This window comes from Streptopelia decaocto (genome assembly GCF_964273445.1).
Source record: "Streptopelia decaocto genome assembly, chromosome: 2".
NCBI lineage: Eukaryota > Metazoa > Chordata > Aves > Columbiformes > Columbidae > Streptopelia > Streptopelia decaocto.
Window position 1 is genome coordinate 117,833,450 of NC_138655.1, and position 24,327 is coordinate 117,857,776.

General features: G+C 37.9%; 1 protein-coding gene across 1 annotated transcript; it reads right to left on the reverse strand.

Moving 5' to 3' along the window:
- Nucleotides 1-4,626: 4,626 nt before the first annotated feature.
- Nucleotides 4,627-22,046, reverse strand: LOC309435850 (prostatic acid phosphatase-like; the record flags this gene model as incomplete). Its single annotated transcript, XM_082044593.1, has 9 exons — nucleotides 21,916-22,046; nucleotides 20,498-20,593; nucleotides 17,148-17,300; nucleotides 14,919-15,017; nucleotides 13,711-13,806; nucleotides 11,247-11,379; nucleotides 9,931-10,013; nucleotides 8,938-9,048; nucleotides 4,627-4,683 (listed from the first exon to the last, which is right to left on the reverse strand). Exons 1-9 carry the CDS (start codon nucleotides 22,027-22,029, stop codon nucleotides 4,627-4,629), a joined length of 942 nt encoding a protein of 313 aa, XP_081900719.1. The 5' UTR covers nucleotides 22,030-22,046.
- Between the last annotated feature and the right edge of the window lie 2,281 nt (nucleotides 22,047-24,327).

The following is a 24,327-nucleotide window of genomic DNA, read 5'->3' on the forward strand; positions in this document are numbered from 1 at the left end:
TCATTTTCTTTTTTTCTTTTCTCTTCTACATTGTCGTGGTGAAATCAGAATAATTATATCAAACAACACTTCATGTAGGTTAAAATTACCAGTTCCCCAAACAAAAGGGTTAAATAAACCTTGCAACAAGAAAATTCTTTAAGCTCTTTGTTGGGCAGTTATTTGCTCTTCAATTTATGTGTTGCTTTTGTTTTTTCTTGGAGTATATCTATACTTCTCCTTTTCTAACTGCTTAAGTCAAGTTCTTTTTTGGCCCCAGTTCTCCTAAGAAATGTCTTGTGAACAAGCCCTGGTGCTCACATTTTTATTGTTATTGATTAAGAACTCTGTTACTGCCTGTAGTTCACTGGCTTGGAGAAGATTGCTCAGCTTGCCTCTGCTGACTTCCTCTTGATAAATGAGAATAATCATACTTCTAGACTTGATTTCATAAGGTTTTTCTCAATAAATGAATTACACTTTGCAGAGACCTATGGAGTTCTCACCTATAAATAGAGTTATCTAAATGTTAAGACTTAAGATCTTCCAAGTATTATCTGAGTCATCCCATTCCTGTCATACCCAAACCTGTCTCAGGGTCTTCTGTTGAGCTCTCTGCAACAGTGTTCTCTACAACAGGTATTTTACTATTTACTAGAAATTCAGCCTCTAGGGCCCTAAACCCCACCAAGCCTCAAGTGCTGTGTTCTCTGAGTTGTGTGAATGACCACTGTGTATCCTCTGATGGATGGGAGTGGAAGGGAGGAGAACCACAGCTCCCAGGATTCCCCATGTGTTGTCAATCTGTGCCCAGTTTTCAGCACTTGAACTTCTTTCTTCCTCCACCATTATGCCCCCACCCTCCTTTTGGACATTTCCTGGTGTGATTGTGCCTATGCAGAAGGTGTAAGAGAGTAATTAATACTCCATAAATATATAGTACTTTGTCTTTCTGAAAACAAATGTAAGCTGATCATCCTTCTCTATTATTTAATAGAGCAGGTCATAAAATATACTTTCTTTAGAATATTTTAATATGTGTCAAAAGTCAATAAAAGATGTCCTACTTTTTTAATCTATATGGCTTTTGAGATGTGTGGTTCCTAAGCTTTTTGGATCCAGGAATGCTTGTTGGCTCTTAGAATTTTTTCTCCCCCCTCCCAAGCTCTTACCATGAAATTCGTAACTGATTAGTTTTTACAAGATTTGCTGGTTTACTGTGTTTCTTTGATGGGTGACTATGACTAATGAAGTCTCATTGTTATGGAACCCTTATAGAAACTTCGTTTTAGACATGAACTCTTTTTTTTTTTTTTCTTTTTTTGATGCTGGATGGTATCATTAAAGAATGTTTGATGCTATATAACAACTGCAATTTATAGAACATCTTTGCTAACATGTCTTTAAAAATGAGATTTTAACCCAAGATCAAACATAGGATAAACAGTTCTGCTTTCTGTGTCTTCACTCTTCCCTTCAACGTGTTGTTAGTATACTTGACCAGTGAGACTTTTTTATGCACAAAAGAATGGGCACCTCAACATCTTAAATGAATCTCTATACATTTCAAAAGGGAAGAATATCCTCTTTCATCTTTCATTCTTTCATCTTTTTTATGGTTGGACTCAATGATCTTGAGGGTCTCTTCCAACCAAAATGATTCTGTATGCCATAGTGGTTAAGATAGGATCCTGCGGGTATGTCGGTGGCATGTATTTCATTTGGAAGTTTTCTTACTTGTATAGTCTCAATTTCTACTATGCATTTGGCAGCTACAAACTTGTCATATTCTGCAGCATTTAAATCCTTACCTTTTTAGGGAAAAGTTCCTTCAAAATAAAACAAAATCATTCCTAAGTCAATCTAGTTACAGTTGTTCAAGCATCAACATGGAAGTGGACCTGAACAATCTGAATCATCTTTATGTTAATTTGGCTCATTGGCATATATTTTAATTATGACATTATGGCATTAAGTAGGATGAGCTTAAACACAGTTGTCCATTTTAAGTGCATATATCCTTTATATCTTGAAGGCTTGCTGAAGCATAGCTAGGTTGGCTTTGAAGTGGACTGGTTGCAGAAGAACTCACGCTTTAATGTACACAAGGATTACCTTAGGTAACCACTGTGGGTGGAGCAAAACCTATGCATTGAAAGAGTGGAAGTCACTGCAGTCAGGGCAGGCAGATGTGAAACTGCTGCCTGTGCTCACAGGCCAGGCTGCTCACGTGGGGAAACAGCTCAGGTTCTGTCACTGAATTTGCAGATCAGTGCTTAACTTAGGTTGGATTTATGTGCAATTATTTTTTTCAAGCTTTTTGCGAGCTCGAAAAGCGAAAGAAAAGGAAAATTTTGCTTTCAGGAGAGGTGTTTGCCTGAGACATAAGAAGCCTAATTTGCACACCAGGGAATATGTTAACAAAGCGAACAGCAGTAAGAAGGAGGCAAAAAGCACTGTTCATCTTCACTTTTCCTTCTGTAACTTTGCAGCCTGGTGGTAAATTTTATTTTCTGGAAGATGTAGAGTCAGGTCCTTTTGGTAAAGCAGGAATTTGAACTTCTATCTGCTAAATCTCAGATGTGTACCCTAAGAACTGAGTAAAAAGATGGAACACCTACTTGTGGCACTTCCATGAAACAAATCAAAATTTATCAATTAATTAGATCCATATTTGTGAATTATGCAGAGTTTGGCTTTTATTTTTCTTCCTTTTTCTTGGTAGTCAGCTAAGTAAATAACCCAAAGAGAAAAGGAGGTGGTGAAAAGAAAGAAAATCATACTGCAAGTAGTCCTGTGCCACATTTCCCAGGCAGCACAAAATTACTGTTGCTTTTCTGTGGTTGTTCATTACCCAACTTGCTGACATTGTTTCAGCATATGACAAGAAAAATAGTGGATGTTACAAGCTACATCTCACCCATACAACATCTATGACTATTTAGGTTATTGTATTTTAGCAAGTCTTCTTTAAAATATGACTGGACTGTCTATGCATTGTTTGTGAAAGGAGGGAGTTAGTTACATTTTTATGTGATACTGCTTTTGCAACATGATATATATATAATTATTATCTTCCTTTGCATTCTAAATAATTCCAAAGCTGAACTGTAATTTTTTGCTCATATCTTCTTTAAGAGCAACTGAAATGGAACAGTTTATGGCTTCATATCTGCAAGAGGCTATGGGACAGATTTTTCAAATGGAGTCAGTTGGTGCAGTTGTAGAAAAACATAACTTAGAGTGTTTTATTTTTTTTTGTTCACTGACATCCCCAATTTGTATTCATGCAACAAGATCTGGGCTTGATGTTTCAGCCTTAATGAACACGGATGTTTATTTTTCATTGGAGTAAGCAAGAAAGTTTTCTGTTTCTACAGTGATAGTCCTAAGAACAAAAAACATTATAAAGAACGTGTGTTATGGGGTTTCTGTTGAACAGGGATGAGGAGAGTAAAATAATTTAGAAATATCTTAATATCTCCTTTATCACCCAAATTCATCTCTCAGAAATGTTTAGAATCACATGAAGACTTTTCTGTCCCACAAATTTGTCTGGTCTGGGGAATCATGGAGCTGGACCCTGGCCTCAGCACTTCAGTTCAGCTATGGAAGTGAATCCTAGATGAGGCCACTCCTCACAAAACACCAATAGAAGGTCCCCCTTTTCCATCACATCGTCAGACCATGTTTTCTTCCCTGCCACATGCCCCAGTGAGTGTACCTTGAACATCCTGATTTCTGTTAAGCAAAATTTCTGTGTGAGCCTTACACAATCTAGGAAACCAGCAGAAAAGTTACCCTTACCTTTAATGGCAAAAGAATTAGAAGACCTTTAACAGCTCTTGAACTTCCAGTTCTAAATATATGGCAAACAAAGTAAAAGCAACGCAGGCTGGCACAAGTTCAGAAAAAGGAGAATTAGGAACAGGTTCAGGATAGAAGAGAAAATGCCTAGAAATTTGTCTTTGTCAGCCAAGGCTGCAATCTTCTTAGTAGTCTAATGCCAATGAAGATGGAGCTTTAAATTTTCCTCTCTATTTGCTTTCTTTTAGCAATTTCTTTTTTAATTACTTCTGTTAAGGGAGATGTGATGATCAGCTCTATGGTTTTGAGAGGAACCATTTAAATAGCTTGCACTAACTCTCCTATGAGGACTGCTGGACCTAGGGAGGCTTTCTGCTGGTGTCCATTGTGGATGTTAAGGTAATATGGAAAAAACAAGGTTATTCTTCTTTGCATAAAGAAGCAGCTAGAACTGATCGTCTTATTGAAAAACTCTTGTTTTGATGCTAGGGTAAGAGAGGGTGCATTTTTTCACTAGATGCAATAATTTATTTTTATCTATGTGGTTGAGCTTCTTTGCCATGAAATCTAACTACAGTTCTTGCTGAACTGTGTTTCTTGTGGTGGCTTAGGAAGCACAAGAATTGTTTCTTGGGCCTTGCTGAGAAGAAAATGGGCTTTTACAGTGAGAATTCTGAAACTTAGATTCTTGCTAGAGGGGAATGGGATCTTTTTATTCTTTTATTTCTTTTGTAGCTTAGGGAGTAGCAATTTGCTTACTCTGTAGTTCTAAAAATCCATTTTAAAAGCCTCATCCAAGAAGAAGAAGCTGGAATGTAAACATTTTCTGCATCTCATCTATTACTCTGGTTCTCTTTGAAATGCAGGCAACAAGGCTGTTGGCAAAGGTGCTATGCACTGTAAGAAAGTAAAAAATGAAAAAGTCTAGTTCTTCAAGCAAAGAAATGTCCACTGTTTTCAGAAATCAGTTGTATCCAATTGTTCTGATTTAACTTTAGTAGTAAGAACATAAACTGTTTTCACATTAGCAATATTAGAAAAAGTGATTAGTGAAGAATTGTCCAGCATGTTCTGCATGTTTTAACTAGCTTGTAGCTGTGGACTTTTTTTATTTCATGTTGCCACTAGGTTAATGTCAATAACAGCAAGGACTTACAGACTTCTCCAAAGCACAGACTTTATGTGATCAGATCAGGGTATACAATCAAGATAACATAACAAAAGGGAGGGGTTTGAAAAGCTATTTGAAGCCACAGATTATTTTTCTTTCAAACTTGGCACTTGGCCTTGCTGTCTTTTAAGAAAGAGATAGAATGGCTCAATATATGAAAGCCTTGTTGAGTCAGATGATTGCCTGACAGCTATTCATTGTAGCCAGCCTGGCTCTTCGTAGGCTTCTCTTAGGACTAGATCCATGGTCCATTCTTTCCATAAGTCTCACATTCCTTCTGTATAGAGGTGGAATATTTGAGCATGTATAAGATGGGAAAAAGAAAAAGAAAGGCATCTGGTAGGTAAGTAAATAACCATTATCATTTTTGTAGCTTTTGGGATCTGTTTGTGTAAAATGCTTCATTACTTCTTGAATAAAAAGAAATATAAGGACACTGGAATGACTTCTCCTTTTGGAGGCTCCTTTTGAGGCACTGCTCCCCTCACCAGTTCTGAAAGTTCTTGTCTCATTCATCAAAAGAGGGCAAAACTCATTCAGTGGTATTTTCCAATTTTGTTGTAAATTAAAGCTATAGCCCTTCAAAACACTATAACTACAATTACATTCTCAAATTAGTTCTGCCAAAATCCCTTTGGAATTAATAGATCTTGAAAAATTACTCTGGTTTGATATTGCACTTGGGTTTTACCACTTGATAAAATAAAACAAATGTTCAGGAAGGATAAGTCACTGCTTGCTGTAATTTTCATTTGTCGTGCTGAGAAACATTTTCTTTTGATAGAGATCAGGAGACTGCTGGTCATGCTGATGGAAGTTAATAAGAAATGTTAGACTGTAATCACATCACAGTGTTGGAGAAGTTGTTTCACAAAGCTATTCACACTGAAGATCATGGAGGGAGCACCTAAAGGTGAGATAAAAAGAGGGAATAATTCTTAGCATATGGCCTCATTCTCCAAAAACATGGCAAATCTGTTAACAGTACCTCAACCTCTGATGGCTCAGACTAAGTGCAGAAGAGTTAACAAATTTGCTTTCATTTTGTTGAGCTAATCCACATGGAAATCTTCCTTAGCAGCCAAAAAATCACAGAGAAATGTTTGATCTCCTTCCCAAATGTGCTGAGCTGTTTTCACATCCTCTGATCCACACTGTGGTCATCCTCATGTGGAGGAACTTGGGTCTTGTTTGTACCACCCTCAAATACTGCTACTCACATGTGTGACCTGTAATAGCAATATTTGCCCAACCCTGTATTTCCCTGTATTGGGGACATAAGTCATCTCCATGAAACTTCAATTAAGCATTTTCTGGAAAGAGCCCTATGTTTGGGAAATAGTGTCTCCATATAGAATGGCTATGTAAGGTAAATTTTTGAGCTCAGACACACTCTCGGATTTCCTTTAAAAAAAAAAGGCATTTATGGGTTTCTAATACTCAAATGCTCAGATCCATGTAAAAACAAAGTATTAACATATGCATTAGCAAAGTCAATATTTGAAATTATGTTTGACAAAGCTGTAAACAGCTGACACCAGTGATGTTGCAGCTGTGTAAGTTAGGTGTAAATGTGACCTGTAAATTCTCTGCATCACTTTTCAGCTGGGTTTATCTTTCTGGTGGTAACAGTGAGTGGTCCAGCTTATCTGCATTGACTGAGAGCTGGTGTAATGCATTTCATCTCTGCTCACAGTGGTTTTGCACAGTGTGGTCCTTCTGTCAGGTTGCAGCACCGTGCAAGCTCTGGGCAATGTGCCTGGGCTTTTTCCCAAGTGCCACTCATGCACAGCAGGGAATTTAAAACTTCTGCCTGCAGAAGAAGAGTTATGAGCCCCAAAATTAGGATCTGACCCCAACAGTTACTAAGATGGAACTATCCTGAACCAGGATAAAAGAGGGGAAGGTATCAAATTTTGCTATGACAATATGGCAAATATTTTGATTGGAGCATCAGTTATGGTTGTAATCTCTTTTGTGGTCCATACATGTTTTCAGCACTCAGGATTAGTAATGGAAACAGTCATGAGCAATTATGCTGAACTTGATGTAAAGTGCCTGGACTATCTAATTTCTGCTTTAGCAAATTTGAGAATTGAAACAATGTGCAACCTTTGTGTTGAACTCAAAGGCTAAATATTGGACATTTGTGTCTTTATTAATGCCAACTTTTGATTACATAATAGTTTTTTTGTTTACTTAGTCAGTCGGTTACACAGTTTGCTTTGTGAAGGAGGGGAACTCATTTTCACAAAACTTAGATTACTATGCACCACAGTATAAACGTGAAGTATTTATCACCATCTTCCATGACTGTATTTGTTGCCTGGCCAAAAAAAATTGTCAGAACTAACCTCCCCCTGACCAATCACCTTTTGCTATTAAATAGGCTGATGTCCTGATGTGCTTCCTAAGAATTTGTAGGCAATTAATATAGTGAAGAAATGTGTTTAGTGAATCATTAGTTGCTAATTACTCGTTCATTCTGGCTAAAATATCTCCAGTCTGTTCATGGATTCAAGATATTTAACAGGAAATTATTTGCAACCAGGTGAGTTAGCTTGCCTGCGTTCTTCTAATCTACATTTCTAATTCTTCTTGAGATCGGTGACTCAGAAGTCCATATGGGATTTCTTAACGTTAGGTACAACGTTAGATCATCAAAAAAAGTGGGGGCACTTGAATCCTGGGGCCTGTTTGCTTTTCATCTCTGTTAAGGAATGTAGAGCTGGATATAAGAGAGACAATGTAATTCTCTAACTTCCCCTTCCTCTTCCTGTTCCCACTTCTTGCGAATGTGAATATTAGACATCCTAATATGGAGACATCCTAATATGGAGATAGGGACAACCTACTAGGAAGTGTGTTAGTATGCCAATGTGTGTCTGTAAATGTTTGACATTCTGGTATACTATTTAATATTAATCTGTTTTATTCTCTGAGCATCTCCTAAAATTAAGGGAATGCACAGTGTTGTTAATCAGTTTGGACAAATACTCTACAGTTAGAAAAGATAAGGTGAACTGTGATAATTCCATGCATCTGTATCTGCTTCCTCAGGAACTGAAGGTCTTTTTGGCTGTACTAAACAAACAAAAAACCCATGAAAAGTGGTACCCCAAAGTCTAATAAGCCTTGATTCTATTTTGCCAGGAAGTTGAGATGGAATAGTAAATGTATCAATGGAGTAGAAATTATGGCCTAGGGTACAATTCTGTCTTACTGAATCTGAATGTTTTTAATTTCAGACCAGACCCTTATGAAAATGATTGTTACTTCAAATGAGGTCTTGACAGAAGATGTAATTCTGACTTTACTTTTGGGTACATGTGCCCCTTAACTTACCTCTTTTTATGTCCTACATTCTCTTGTCCATTGCTGTACTAGGACTGGGGAGACCAAGTGAGTAAATCTCTCCAGCGGACAGCGAAACTTGCAGCCAGGGAGAGTGAGGGGGTGAGGATCTCTCAAAGAATTATTCCGATAGTACATTTCAATAGTATATTGCCTGTTTCAAAATAGAGAAGGGTCAAAGGTAGGTTACGTATGCAGAACCACACAGCTTTTCCATGTTATAGTGATTGTACTTTGGGACAAACTTTTAGCCAGTTTGTCTGGCTATTAATATAATATGTATCATTAGTACTCTGAAGATCTTTCTAAACAATAGATTATCAGCACTGATTTGCACGTAGTTTGTCTTCTTGGTAGAGAGTCAAGGAGTTAAACAAATAAAAAGGATAGAGCAAAACCTCTCTTGTAACGGTAATGAAGCAACATATAGAGGGTTTTCAGGCTGCAGTGCTGTGATTTTGCTACAGTCAATAAACACTAAATTGAGTCCAATTATAATAATTACAACCAATCTATAATCTTTTCCTGTGTAGTGAACCTGGTGTATCCAGTTTAATTAGTCTGGGTTATCAGTATAATTTGCCTTTTAGAAAGAAGTATATCTTAGCAGTACAGCTTGCAGATACTTGCCCATTTTTTTCCTGGTAAAGTTCAAAAAAATGACAGGCACTGTAAGGAGGCAATTTCCCATTGAAGACATTGAGAGCCATCTGTAAGGCAACAATGGTGGCTGCATGCTGTAAATATAAGAAACCTTTAATTAAAAGTCTATTGAAAATTACTGCATGTACCTATTATTTAACAATATGTCCAGCTCATTGTCTGTCCACTTAACATGACTTGTGTGGCCTCATTAACACCTGCCCTCTTCCCTCTGCAACATTCCATCGTTTTATGTCTGTATAAACTGAAGTGCTGCCTGTATAAAGTACACGTGTATCTAAATATTTAACAAGTCTTAGTTACTTGCAGTTCTTATCAAAGTTAGTAGGAGCTGTTAAAACTCATTTTAAAAAGAACTAGTATTTTTGCATGTTAAGTAAACGGTATTCAAGATCAGATCAATAAGCTCCTTGGATGATACATACCTGATAGGTCATAGTCTAACTGCAGTTTAGAAACAGGAGCTTTTTACCAAGAGAAATAAAAAAGTTTCCTTCTCCAAGGATGGTTTTTGCATGTTCTAAACGAAAGTATTAAGTCACAATTGAGTAGCTGCCTTCATAAGAACTTTTAAAGTAACTAATTTATTTTTTTCTTTTTCTTTTTTTTTTTTTTTTTAATTTTGCATCTGAAAAAAAAAAAGATGCAGGAAGTTTATTTCTAAATTATCTTTTAAATAAAGATTCAACAAAGCGTGAGGCATGTTTTTTCCAGTTCTCCACTCAATCAAAACAATATTACAATGAAACAAGCCATGACATCAGGTGGAAAATGGAATGCTGCAGTTTTCAATGTAGTATCTGTCCATGAAAGAATGAAAATAATTGAATTATATTTAAGGTTAACCAAATAAAAAATGCTTGTAGCTGTATTTCATGGAAGAAATAAAGTTTCATGGCTTTCACTGCATTTAATAACCACAGAAAGAGAGCATAAAAGAATCAGAAAGGACTCACCGCAGAATACATAACCATTTTTTGCTGGTGTGAAGGCTTTCTAGCATCTGAGATATGCTTCAGAATAGTTTTTAAAAGAATACCTGAAAGAAAATGGGGAAGCAATGACAATGAAAGGGATGCTTGTGTTAACATCTGTATCCCTTGTTACTGTTTTAACACAATCTGTCTTTAAATGCACCAGATTTGTTCAATTGACTTTGTAGGTAATTTCTGTGGAGTGCCCTGATTAATTCTGATACTATCTTTTCTATGGACAGTGGGCCTATTTTGCTTCTGTGTTAAATGCTTTGTGGATCCCGAATAGCCTCGACAGCTTCATACAGTGCATTCATAGCTCTTTGTGTAAGGAGAGCACAGTAATGAATGCTTCTTCTTTTGTGTGTAATTCCATTGACTTCCTGATTCCCAGAGAAAAAGAGCGAGCACATCCTTTGGACTCTGAGCCTCCTTAAATTATGTGGTTGTCTGTATTTTGTTAATGTTAACTGCTGAAAATTTGTAAGACAAACTATATGAATTAAATGAATGGCTATGCTAGTATGACAGCATAAGGTTGGAATCTTGACAAATTAAAATCCTAAAATAAGAATTATATGCTCCAGCAGAATTAGACACATGTATTTGTCTTCAGCTACTGGCACATTTTTTAATAGCAATTGTTAGTAAAGCAAGAGCAGAGGTTTGAACTTTATCTTTAATTTTGTAAGCTGGAGCTCCAAAAAGGCAAACAAATTCATGCTTTTATGTGATTTGTCCTTGCAGCTCACAGACCCTGACTGTACAGTGTCCATATAAAACAAAAACGAGGCCCAAAGGGTGACAGTGGGTGAATGGAGGAGATTGAGTGTTTAAAGAGGTATAAACTGTTTTAAAATTTCAGCTATCATTTGCTGAGTTTAGAAGAAGTTTAATAATCTCATTTTAGTACTCTGAGTAATGTAATAGGAAGACTATTAGGCAATAAAGTTACCATCCTAGAGATTATTACAAATAATATTTTGTTAACTTAAGCAGGGTGGCTTACATTAAATTCAGACTTGATTCAGTTCAGCAAAAATCTGTATATTACTTTGGATTTCTTATACAGTGTAACAAAAACAGTACCACCTTTATAATATTGGATTAGGATATTTGTGATTCACATCCTTTGCCATCTCTCTTCCTATCAATCAAAATCTTTCAGTGCTGATCACCAATATCCATATCATGGAATCTTTCATAGTTCTACTATGGAATTGTTCAATGTTTGTTATACACCCTTTCTTCCTTCCCATTCTACTCTTGGTTTTAAATGGGGTAAGAATTTGGCTTACCTCCCTGCAAACGTGATTTTTGTATTTGTTTGTGGAACCCAAATTCCGCCTGCAATAACAATTCTGAGAGCTTTATCAGCTTGGTCCTGACACCATGAGTAGCCCAAACAGGTAAACTGTAATTGTTAATATCCTACAGTGAAGAAAGAAAACATGGTGATTTTCTTAATGATTCCTACTGCTAAATGTTTGTTTTGGCACAAAATGCTTGTTAGAACAAATTCTGAATGTTTCATTCAAGTAACATTTTCTCTCCACAATAATGACTGTATTTTGCATTTAGACAGCTGTAGAATTTTTATTTATAGCATTGCACTGCTTACAGCAAATTTGGAGGGCAGTGTTCAACAAGAAGAGGAAATATAATACTAAAAATTATTGCGCAAAAAGCAAGTGGCAATATTTATGCCAATTGCTAATGCAGTTGTCAGGTGCAAAAAATTCACTTTATGACTCTTTTCGGTCATCTACTGAGATATATCTGAGATCTTTACTGAAGCAAATCCTATATAGATATCAGGATTTTAAGGGCTGACAGCTCTGAGGTTTAAGTGAGATCCAGTGATCATGGAGGAATATATATAGCTGCAGTTTGGATGTACTGGAGTATGAGATATTTGTATAGGGATTAGGCATATAGATGGAATTCATACCTACGAATACCAGGTCTGTTGGATACTGACGTAGTCCTGAAGCTAAGATGGAACGGATTAGCCTTTCCTTAGGGACACAGCCCAAGATATATTAATGGTCACAACTGTGAGAACGGAAGATAAACCCAACACTCCTGGTTTGCCCTACCCTGAATTCCTGTTGAAACAAGGTTGGTATCTTTCCTTTAGTCAAATGTAATCTCTGTAGATGGGAGCTGTGGACTGAGCTCACCAGAGGGAGTGTTCTTGTAACAGCGAGCTCTAAGGAAAATGCCAACTACTTAAGGGATTTGTTTAAACAAGTGAAACAATAGCACGTGTTAGGTTAAGCCAGTTCAGGTCACAATGTATCACTTTCTCTTTTAACAAATGTGATTGGTGTCTTGAGGAAAGAACTGGGTGGTTTCATACTGTTTAAGACAGTGCTGTAGGCAAGCAAGCACCTCAGTCTCCAGGTTGCCTGAAAGTCAGATGACACTTAGCCAGTAATAAATACAGAGAGATGCATGTTACTCTATTTTCATGAATTGTGTTTGAAAAACTATGTATCAAACCTGACTCTGGGAGGAAAAGCCCAGCTTCCTGGGTTTGTCTTCCAGCATTTAGCTAGGTGTCTGATGGGAGCTGTCAATTTTGCACATTTCTCTGGTGACACATGTTTCTCAGTCTGATACAGCAACTGAGAAAAAAAGTTGTAGTCTTGAGCTGTCCTACATTTGGAAAATATGGAAGGGTGACCTCGCTGAAATTACAGTGAGGTGTCCCAACAAGTTAATGTTTCGTTTAACTCTAGGCCCTGGCTAACATTCCATTCAAGGCTGTTTTGACCAGAGTTGGAGCTTTGCAGAAACTGCAGGACAGAAAATAAACTCAATAGCATCTCGCCCAAGTATTTATTACATGTTGCTTGTGAAACCAATCTTAAAACTGCCTCAGTTTTCAAGGGGATATCCCGGTACTGATGACCGATTTATCTTTCATGTTTGAGTTTGAAATATGCATTAAAGCATTTGTAGCAAATGCTGCCTGCAACAACAAATTTTTAACACAAGACCCTGAAATTTTCACTTGCTTTGACTTTGAAGTGACAGGAAGTGAAGCTTGTTGCTAAATTGGGGGCCCTCAGGATTTTTTCAGATCCTAGTCAGAAGTACCAGACTGTGAGACCCAAATACCCATGATGCACCACAGTAGCCCCTTTATAAAATCCATGCTTCTTTGTGATGTTGCTGGTTCCTTTGCTAAGAACAGATTCCCAAACTTGCACAAATCGCCATTTGTGTCATTCCAATGGCTGCTTAATTCATGAAAATACTCTGACCACTACTGTCTATATGCAATAATGATTCCTCTTGCATATACAATATGCATAAAAACCTTGTGGATGGATGCTTATGTTTCTATGCCAACATTCTATGCCAACAACATATTTTATTCCTGTGTACCTTTGTGATGGGTTTGGAGGAGTAACAATTTTATCCAAAGGTATGCTTTTGCCTAGTTCTCCATATGCAGTCACTGACAGAATATTGGATTTGGTGGGCCATTAGTTTGTGTTCCTTATAGTGGTGGATGACCTGCAGCAGTCTCATGCAGTCACAGTGTCTTTACAGGATTTTGAGTTGCAGTTTGATGTTAGGGGAGGATTTCTGGGGAAGGAGCTGAAAATAGTCTGCGGTTCAAAAAAGTTTGGAAGCACAGACCTACCCTCTTTTGATGTCTTACAAGCAATAGAAATAAGAGCTAAAACCAGTTTTAAGGAAGTGTAAGTATTTCTATTGGACCTTGGGAATTTTCTTTATATTATTTACCTCATATTGTAAAGTGTCAGAGAGCTTCAAAATTCTTTCAGTGTTCAACTTCTTCAGTGCGTATCCTGTATGAGTGGCTAAAAACTTCAGAAATGGCTGGAATACAAAAAAACAAACTTGTAACAGACAGGGCCTTTTTACATAATTTCTACATACTGCCATACTAGTACATACTACTTTTTAGAAGCAAGATAATCTTTGCAGTTTGCACTTAAGCCATGAACCATTGCCTAGGGTTAAGAGAATTTGGTCTATTCATCTAGACAAGGTTGGTGATCTGAGTTCGGATTTGAAGTACGGTGGTGGTTTATGCTTGGTGGAAATGTTCAGAAGGGGGTAGATGGGACGCAGATACATGAGGAAGTCTGGCAGAAATCCGAAAAAATGATTAAAGGAAGTGTGATAAATGGAATTATTTTGATGTTGGTACTGAGCAGAAGGGAGGTATGATGTAAATTTGATAAAACTGGGAATTATGCTTCGCTTGCTTAATATACCCAGTTGCAAAGCCACAGATAGATGGCTGAGATCAGTGGTCAAAGATTACAGAAAAACAAGTGAGTTTGATAGTGTCATTTTGAATAGATCTGTGAAGAAGAAGGTTGCAGCAGAATAGATAAATGATTACATACTTGTGACGAAAATTATTATGGTGGAGCAAGAAAGGAAAGGATACCTTACAGAGGCAAGAATGAAACACAAGTGAGAACATGAATGAAGACTTCAGCTGTTAAGCATGAAACACGAGGGAAGCACTGAGGCTGTTTTAGAAAATCCAGGAAATGGAACTGTGAGCATTTTGTGGTGTAAGAGGAATCTGAACTAGCAGAGATTTATATAGACAGAGACGTCAGATGAGTTGCTTTACATGGGAATAAACAGAGAAAGTTATTGGAGTGATTTGAGAGGTATTTGGACTGATTTGATCTGAGTTTTTGTTTTGTCTCTTCTAGAAGGTAGGTAGACTGTTGTTTTGCAATGTAGTCAATAACATCTCTATGATTTGCAGTTTTCGATTGATGGGAATAGCCCAGACCAGTTGGATCTATACTGTTGTAATTGTTTTTCAAGTATGTTGGCTACACCCTCTGTGAAGATTAGAGATATGAAAGGAGTGTATTGACTGCCAAGTTTGAAACCTTCCTGTTAGATGATGTTGACAAAAGTGGTACGTTTTCACTAAATTTCCAGAACTGAAAATACTTTACCCTGTACTTCTTGAGTTGCTTTTGGAAATCCCTTGTTGCAAAGGTTTCTTTCAGAAGCTCATTGTATTTTGGGCAGTGTGAGAAAGGTAAGTATAGCAACTGAAAAGAAAATTGCAAAACATTAGTTAGGCAAAGTGCTTCTTGTTCTGCAATTGAATATGCCCTTGCAGGATTGTTGTTCTGATTACCTGCACTAGTTAGGACAAGCCAAAAAATAATTTGGGAACATAGTTTTCAAGGATATTCATCTTCAGGACTGTAAAACTCATACTGATGACTACTTACAAAATAATCTCTAAATGTTCGGAGGAGTAATAGCTGCAGTAGTTCAAAGTTAAAGGATTCATTTACACAAGATGAAATTTGTCCCTTGACAGAAGACTAACACAAGCCCTCATGAACTGCTTTGTGCTTGGCTTCCCCAGGGATGATTTCACTCACTGAGTTCAGTCTTTCTTTAAACACACCGTCACCTTATTCAACAAATTACCAAGCAGCAGCAGGACTGCAATAGGAGTCTTTGTGCATACTCAGCTGTATTAAGTGGACTGATCTGTACAGCTTCATTTATTTAAACTAAATTGTAGAAACTTGTGAAGTTTCTATAACTCACTTTTGTCTTTGATTAATTCAAGGCATACAAAGGTTAAAGGTTACATGTGACTTGGATAACTTAAGAATTTTTTAATTCATTTATCTAAGCTAAACTGAGTTTATCCTTGTTTGAAGTTTTTTGGGTTAGATTTTAAACAAAAGTTTAAACAAAATTTGATGTGGAGATATTCTTAGTGTTTAATGTACTTTTTGTCCTTTTTTTTTCAGTAGCAAAGCTCTGTCTATATAGTCCCAGAGTTACAAGAGCTTTAAAAACAACTTGAGAGTCCTGAAGGGATAATTAGTTTGGAAAGCTTCACAGGAGTTCCTCAATCTTTTTAGAAATATGATCTATCTATTTCAGAAGGTAGGAAAGTATTTCTGAATTATAACCATAGGTTCATGAACAGGAATGACTTCACTGATAAAAGATGGACATTTGTTTGGGGTAGTAGAATACTACTTGTCTCAAGCTTAGTGTGTATGTGTAGGAAAGATGAATAGAGTTAAAATACAGTTGAAAGAAATACAAAGAATGTGTATGTGTTAATGACTTTATTATTTGTTTTAATAAACTTGCTCCCCTAGATGATTTTTTTAGTGGTGTTGACAGTGGCCAGGTAATTTTAGCTATTTGCTGGGGTACCACCATCTGTGACAGTGTCAGAAGCAGCTCCTGACTCTACGCCAGGCTCTGTGCATGAACAGGAAGACACGTCTCTCCATATCCTCTGTCTTCATGCTCTCATCGCCCTGAGGTGACAGCCATTGCTCCATGTCCCTATTTAACCTCATTCCCCTGTCATCACAGACTGTGTTAGCTACACTTGTAAGCCCACATAATTTACCTTGCATCACATGTGCAAACCTCTTCTGCCAAACTGGGTCTTATACTGTACACTCCTGATGTTTCCTAGCTTTTTACCGTAGGTTTTCCACAAATGTGGAACTCCAGCTCCACTCAGCTGCCCAGCTTTCACCTCTTGGACAAGTATATGCAGGCTACAAAGCTGTTACCTGCACAATTCCTTACAGTTCCAAGGTGAGAGAAGTTGAGGAAGGGAGATGAATAAATATATTGCCTTATGAACTCATGGTCTTAAATCTCCAAGTCCTCCTTCCTTTTCCCTTTTACTTTTCCACCAACCCTCAAAATGTAGACACTGACCTTCAAAGTGCATGAAAAACAATCCTGTGACTCAATTCTCAATGTAATGAAAATCCCAGAATAATTATTTTCTCTTTTCCATTCACAGTGGACTAAGAAATGTTGAAGCACTAGTGAGACCAGGTATGCTTCCTGTTCTCACACAAAGAATGTTATGTTTCTGACAAGTTTAGGATTAATCTACTTCTAAAGTGGTTTATTCACATTATAGGTTAATTCTTTTTTTCCGTACCTAGGACTTCTGTCTTTCTTTTTTGTTAACTCCAGGTCCCTGACATATAAGTCCATTCTTGTGGGAACTCTTTGATAATATTTCTATTCAGCTTATTTGGCCTTTCTGCAAAATGCTTGTAACATAATGTACTTTTCATTACCTTTACCATGCCCTTTATCCTGCCCCTTCATCTCATATCTTAGATATTTTAGTAATGATTAAGTGAAAGCAAATCCCCTTAGTTTATACTCACATTATCATGTGGTAGTGGTACCGTATGGACTGGAACTGGTTGCCAAAGAATTCTGGGGTTCCAAATCTGGCCCTGTGTTGGTGGGTACAGCCCAGCAAGACTTGCCTGAGCACTCATAAGCGTGTGATCACAGTCAGTGCTTCGGATATAAATCTGAAGCAAGAAAAAAAAAAAAAATGAAAAGAAAGGAAAAAGTTTTGGAAGGTCATTTCTCTCGTTAGATTTTTTTTTTTTCTCTTGTATTAAAGAAAGGGACTGGTACTGTGCTGGGCAAGATAGCATTGAAGTAGAGTGAGATGAAGAAAGCCTGGAATACAGCCTTGGAATAAAATTTTAGTGGACAAGGAAGCTGCAACTTGGTAGCAGTTCTCTTAGGAGTCCTACTGAAAAGCCTAAGACTGACTCCATTTGACCATCTAGACTTTGGGACATTGTGTATGCCCTGAATATCTGTGCCCTAAATGGAAACAAAGCTGGATCTCCATTCCATATGGAAGTGTAGAATTGGAGATATCTGACACAGATACTATGCCATACTACAGTGAGGCATCTGAACCTGATATACAGCCTGAAAAACCTTTCACATCGTTTCCAGTTAACCATCAGCCTGAACAGAAGTTGGGCCATGGTTTCAGGGGTACTTTGAAGTCACATTGAATTCAGTGGGCGTTGTCTCCAGCCATACCAGGTTCAGACTCTCATGCATTCAGGAATTCCTGTTAACATCCATGAAAAACATCCTTCCTCCCAGATCTGGTACTTGCCTCACACTGCTTGTATGCAACACTCAGGAAATAAGAGTATCTCCTCCGCATGTACTGGCCAAGCTCATACTGTTGCTGTGTGCCAAGCTGTGGAAGTAACAGAATAGTGTAAGAGGCTCAGGTAATGTGCTATGCATCCATTCCTACAACCAAAAAATGAGATAACATTTCATATTATTTTGATAAAGACCTTTTTCCTTTCTAAAGCGAAGGAGGAACGAAGACAGGAGAAAAAAACAGTAAAGTTGCTGCATTTCCAGTATTGGAAAATATTAGATATATCTTCCTAACAGATACTGTTTTACATTTTGTTCTATGGAACGCTCTGTGTGTTTATCCAAGCTAGTAAGACTGGTTGAGGGGCAGGGTGACTTAAAGGAGGTATAGAGACGTCCCAGCACTCTCTATCTGGCTTCTGCTCTCTTGCTGGCTCAGAGCTGATTAACTGGTAGTGCAAACAAAGTAACCAGCTATCCAGGATATGAATACCATAGAGTATCACCAGTAATTCCATAAGGAGGCTACAGTTTTAGCTTGAGCGAGATCTTATTTTCCAGGAAGATAGAAAACCTTGAATAGAAGACTTCAAGTAAAAGTCCTCCAAGCCTTCAGGTATTTTACTGTGATGGTTAATTATTATCGAGAGTCTGAAACCTTTGATTCTTGGTTCTTGCCTGACTATGTTCCTGGCTTTTAGTAACTAGATCTTGTTATGCTTTTGAATGACACATTCTTTACCATCACAGAGCTTATTCCCAGTAAGAATAATCAATAAGATGGAATCAAGTGACCTAATCTGTGTGTTAAAGTAAATAGATTACAATTCTCTAGTCTCACAGCAAAATGGGTTTTCCAGCCTCAGCATTTTAGTAGCTCTTTTCTTAACATTTTCCTATATAATTTTGTAAACACATGACATGAGAATAACATGCAATGTCCCTGTAATGGTATCAATATTGACATCTTTTTACTTGTATGTGTTGTTTCCCAGCCTAAATTGAAATATATTCAACTTTGCTTATGTAAACATTACTCTGCACTGGGCTCTCAAGTACAGTGATTACACATTGTTTCCTAAAGTCCTTTTCTAAGTCGTAGGAACAAAGGATAATTCAGGTTGAAAGGAACCTCAGGAAGTCTCTAGTCCAACCTCCTGTTGAAAGCAGAGTCAGCTATGAGGTCAGACCAAGTTAGTCAGGGCTTTATGCAGAGTGTGGGACATGGCTCGTGGTGTGTGTATGTGATAGCCTCTTTCTGTTGCTGGAATTGTGCATCCAGTTTCCCAGGGTTCTGCCCCAGCTTGCCTAAAATGTGTGTTGTTAAACTCTGACACTTGGGTCTTGAAGCCTTCCATGCCCTGGAGCAAGCTGGCATGTAGTGCTGAACTCGCATAGAGTATATGTGGAACGGTTGAGTCATAGCTGAATTAAGGCACAGGAGGCTGGTCTGTTAGTCCTGTTTCTTCAAGGAAGGTGATGTGAGAAGAAACAGGCCTGACCTTGCACTGGAGATCAGTTTGGCCTCCTAAGAATGGTGAAGAGAGGAACCCCTCAGGAAGTTTGTTCTGCTCTAATTCTGGTGGAGACCTGGCAAGTGCCTACTTCCTCCAGTAGAGAGGAACAGGTACGTTGTGCTGGGCTTGCTGGACATAGAGTATGTGAGTGAATTTATTCAGCAGCCTAACAGAGACACACACCCCACAGCCTCCCTGCATTTGTACAATAGCCATTTATCTGGGACATCCACAATTTTGGCACATCTAAACAACTTTGGTGAGGCTGTTTTTTCCTAGAATCCTAGGCAAATAACTGGAGGATTTTTCCATCCAAACAACATATCTTGGGCAAAAAGGAACAAAGCACAGACACAGTGGATCATGGTGGGAGCAAAGCAGAATTAGAATTAAAACCATCTAGCATCCACATATTCCCTTACAGCCTCATAGTACAGGAGTTCAGTCTCAGCTCCATGCACAAGAGGAGGCAACTAATACTAATTACAGCTAATGCCAAGACACTCAGTTGGACTCTGCAGTTCCCTTAGCTGCTGCTAGTTACTGCCACCAGCTGATACTTATGTGTGAGCTCAGCTCTGCTGAATTCCACCAATGCCTGTGCTAAAATAGCTGAAATTTAAATCAGCTTTCCCTGGCGTAGCATGAGAGAAGTTTCTGCTCGTGACGATCTTGGTTGTTCATGAGCTAGGAAGCACTCCTGCTCCCCAGAGATTGAGGGTGGTGTGTGAGTATTTCCACCACCTTATGCTACTGATGGTTAAAGCTTCATGTTTGGTCTCGGGTGAAGTGTGATGGTCACCAGTGCCTGGCTCCTGCCAGAAGACTCTAGTCTGCAATTCAACAGCTCAACATATGTTGTGGTTGGACCAAACTAGGCTGACTCAGTGTTGTTTAAAATCAGTGAGTGCTTGTAGCTGTGGCTTCCTAGTAAGTTCTTTGGCTGTTTTTTTTGAGATCTATAAATGACAACTTAATATGGGCTCTCTCCAAGTGAAAACAAAGTTCCAAAAACCAGATATCAAGACTGCATTCCAGTATTTTAGTCCATTGGCCCAGGTAAGCAAACATACCTTGGTAAGCTGTCCATATCCCTGGTGCTTTGCAACTTCTTTGTGCTTGTCGGTTGGAAAAAACTCCTGTGGGGTATGATCACCGTGGCGAAATACCTGGTAAAATAGATGGAATTCCCTTCACATTACTTGGCTTTTTCTGATAGACATAATTAGTGCAGTTGCAAAGAATATGCAATGAGTACTGTATCTAACAGATGCTAAATATATTCATGGTGCTTTTCTTGGATCTAGATAGCTACAATACCTGTTCAGTTTATTTAGACAAATATAACCCTTCTTTCTTTCTTGGCATTTGAAAAGCGGTTAGGTCAAATAAATTTTTACAAGTTACACAAAGTGTAAAATATCTTAATGTATTTTAGAGAGTTTTAATATATTTTGGGAGGCATAGACCACAACATTTAGTAAACAGACAACAAACAGAAGCATGTAAGTAATTGTCCAGAAATTAACATTTTTGTAGGACTAACTGGGAATTCAGAAGGAGAAACAAACAAAAAACCAAACTATTTCTCTAGATAGAGTTTCTGTGGCTGACTGCTATGAAGTACTCTTTCTTGGCAGAAATGACCCTTAAAAATCCATGTGTTTTAACTTTTTCATTATGATAGGTGATGAAAGTGTCATCTAATATCTAAATACAGACTAAACCGTTACTCTGAAAACATTGAACCTGTTCTGGAATTTCACTTCAGATAAAAGATACATCTATAAAGATGGATCAAGATTTTTCTTTCCTGTAATTAACTCTTTTCTTGTCCAGCAAAATTCCTGTCATGTAGTTTTAAAATTTTACCACGAGAATTTTAAAATTTCTTAATCCAAGTAGGGAGAAATAAAATCAAAAAGTGCAGCACAAAAAAAGTCTGTAAGTGATTTACAAGCATGTGCAAGGTTTGGAACAAAATTCAGGCTTTCTGCAAACAAACAGTAGGTCACAATCATTGCAAATAGCATTAGTTTCACAGCACTGGTTCTGTGTTGCTTATTCAATGCCATTGGACACTTGTTTGGGTTTCACATAACAGAATTTGTTTTGCATGTTTATCCATTGAAACCTCTGGAAAAGTGAAAACTTCCATGGTAAAGATGGTTTTTGTGCAGTTGATATTTAGTTATGAAATCCTCTTTTACAATTTAAAAAAAAAAAATCCTCTTAGTGCTATTTAAAAAGCATTCTTTGTCAATCCAGAAAGTTAGGATCAACTAGGACTGCACAAAGAAGACAAAATTTTCAAGTCTTATTTGAAATTTAGGTTGTTTTTTTTTTTTTAAGATGCAATAGTGAATTTTGAATATGCAGGAAACACTTAAATATCCACAAAGTGCCCCCTCCCCCATACCCTTGAGTACAAAAAGAGCAGTAAGTGACAAGGTTTGAGGAAATCCCATTTGCCCACAAACTATCTACTTACTACGGACACAAACTTGAGTTTTCTTTTTGCCGTGGTTTGGTGAAGAAAGATGCAGAAAAGGCAGAACATGAAGCACAGACTCCAAATTCCACACACCAGCTGCCTGGCTCTCATCCTAAGGGCGGCTTTCAGCTATTTTGCACACCAAGGTCCCTGGCTGGATGTGGTGGTACAGTAGATATGTGGCTAGGAGGGGAGGAGCCAGTTGTGTTCACTGGAGTCCCAAAGTGGGCTGTGAGCTTGCCTCCTCCTCCTCCCTTTTTTTCCTTCTTGGCTTAGTGCTTTTCAAGGGATTCATGAAGTGAGAAGTGTATTTTGCACTCTCACCCGATTTCTGTGTCCCGTGTATAACACGACGAGTGGAATCTCTGAGCCCTCTAATTCCTGCCCTTGGCACTTGCAAGGCAGGTGAACATAAAGAACTTGAAGTTACCTTTTATTATTTAAACTAGGATTTAGTGTGGGTCAGTCAACCTTCTCCAGAGTGAAAATGCTGCTGATATTCTCTCTCTCGCTGTATGCAAAAGAGCTAATAAATCATCTTCATTCCCAGGGCTCACATGGTATTCTCTGAACACTTTGTACTACAAAGCTAGAAGCAGCAGTGCTGACAATTGTTCTTTTATTAAGGATCTCTGGATTTTTGCTGGATTTGACTGCGGAATTTAGAAGGACTAAACAGCGGGAGGTTTTGTCACACAAGAGCAAGGATAAGCCTAAATTCACTGCAAATAAAATAAAGATACATAGTTTTCATCTCTGCAGTAGATAGACTATGTCTCTAGTGGCAAAGCATGTGCAACTGTTTTCTAGAACTATCCCCCAGAATTTCATACAGTTTTGTAAATTTTTTATTTTCAAGTTTCTGTTGGTGAAAACACTCTTGTTGTTACAGCATGCATAAATTCTGTGATTTGCCCAGTATATTTTAAATAAAGAAAACATCTATCTCAGAGACAGTGTTGCAAGAGACAGGAGTTATCTTACAAGCTTATGGGTCTATGCTCAGTTACATCCATGTGTTAAAGAAAGCCCCGGTAATGTGTAAAAATTGAGGGTGATTTCGAAGTGATCAAAAGTTCTCTGTATGTAAGAGCCTAAAAAGAAATTGCTGAAAAAAATCATGTTGCTACTCAAAGAGGCTATATAATCTCAAGCTAGTTTAAGGCACAAATAATGAAACTTTCATTCATAATTATCAGATATAGGCTTTCCCAGAGGGATCAGTTCTCTATCCTCAAGTAACAATGCCGTATCTTTCACATCTGTCAGAGCTGAAGGGATTCCTCTATGAAGCATTCAGAGATCAGACTTTCTTGGTGCAAGATGGTTCATCTGCCGTTTCTGCTTTTGTGCCTGTCAAGTCTAACACACTCATGCAGGAATAGAAAAATATGGGGACCTGCTTGCATTTATGGAGAAAGATTTTTATTTTTTTTAAAATGAGGGACCAGGTGGAGATGTGGGTCAGCTGATTAAAGCTATTGACACCCTGTACATTTTCCTGTCTCCATTGGCTGTTGTACTTCAAGAATCTCTTTGAAGAGACTGGCCATTTTGCCCTTTCTAGAGGGCATAACGTCAGATACCACTTCTGAAATACACAGCTCTGGAAGGCAAGGTTTTTAGTTAAACCAACTAGTGTTGCTGAGAAAAAATAGGCAAGTTCTCAGAATCACAAGGTTCCATTCAGGTTCTTCAGATGCTGTAGATACATCTAGCAGGGAGGGCAGATATACAACAGGAGCAGAAATGTTTAACTTCATTCTTTTCAAGGATCCATTGTCTCACACTTTCTGTGAGATTTCTTTAACAAGAAGGTGGAATTACTCTTACTTTGGAGATGACAACATATTAGTGTAAAAACTGATCCTTGCTTCCTCTGGTCTGATCTTGGTGCTGCTAATTCTGTGGGAAGAGACACAGAAAAGACTGGAGTTGTTTTATAGTACACCACGTTGGTTAACTCTGTTCCTGCTAAAGATCATGGAGGGAGAATGTGCTGTACCATGCACTGTTCCTGAGACTGCAACTCTACAGACCAGGAGATGGAGCTTTATTGGCAGCTAATTCATACCTGCAAAGATCCCTTGTCGCAGGTGGTGAGAGGTGTGAAATCTATAGCTGCCTTCAAAGTCAAGGTAACTGATTCTTTAATATCCCTGCAGCCTGTGTTGAAAAAACAGCTGAAGGTAGCAGAGACAGAGATAAATATAGGGACAATAAATGAACCTCCCTCACTGCCTTGGAAGTACAAAGGAAAATATATTAAGTATAGATGATATACCTTAATCCTACCAATGAACCTGATGAAATGCTTTTGGGATTCTGCTAAACATAATATTATTAAGCAAGTAAAAGTACAGATTTGTATTGTGTCCTGTATTGTGAAATTTGAAAAGTCAGTGTGTT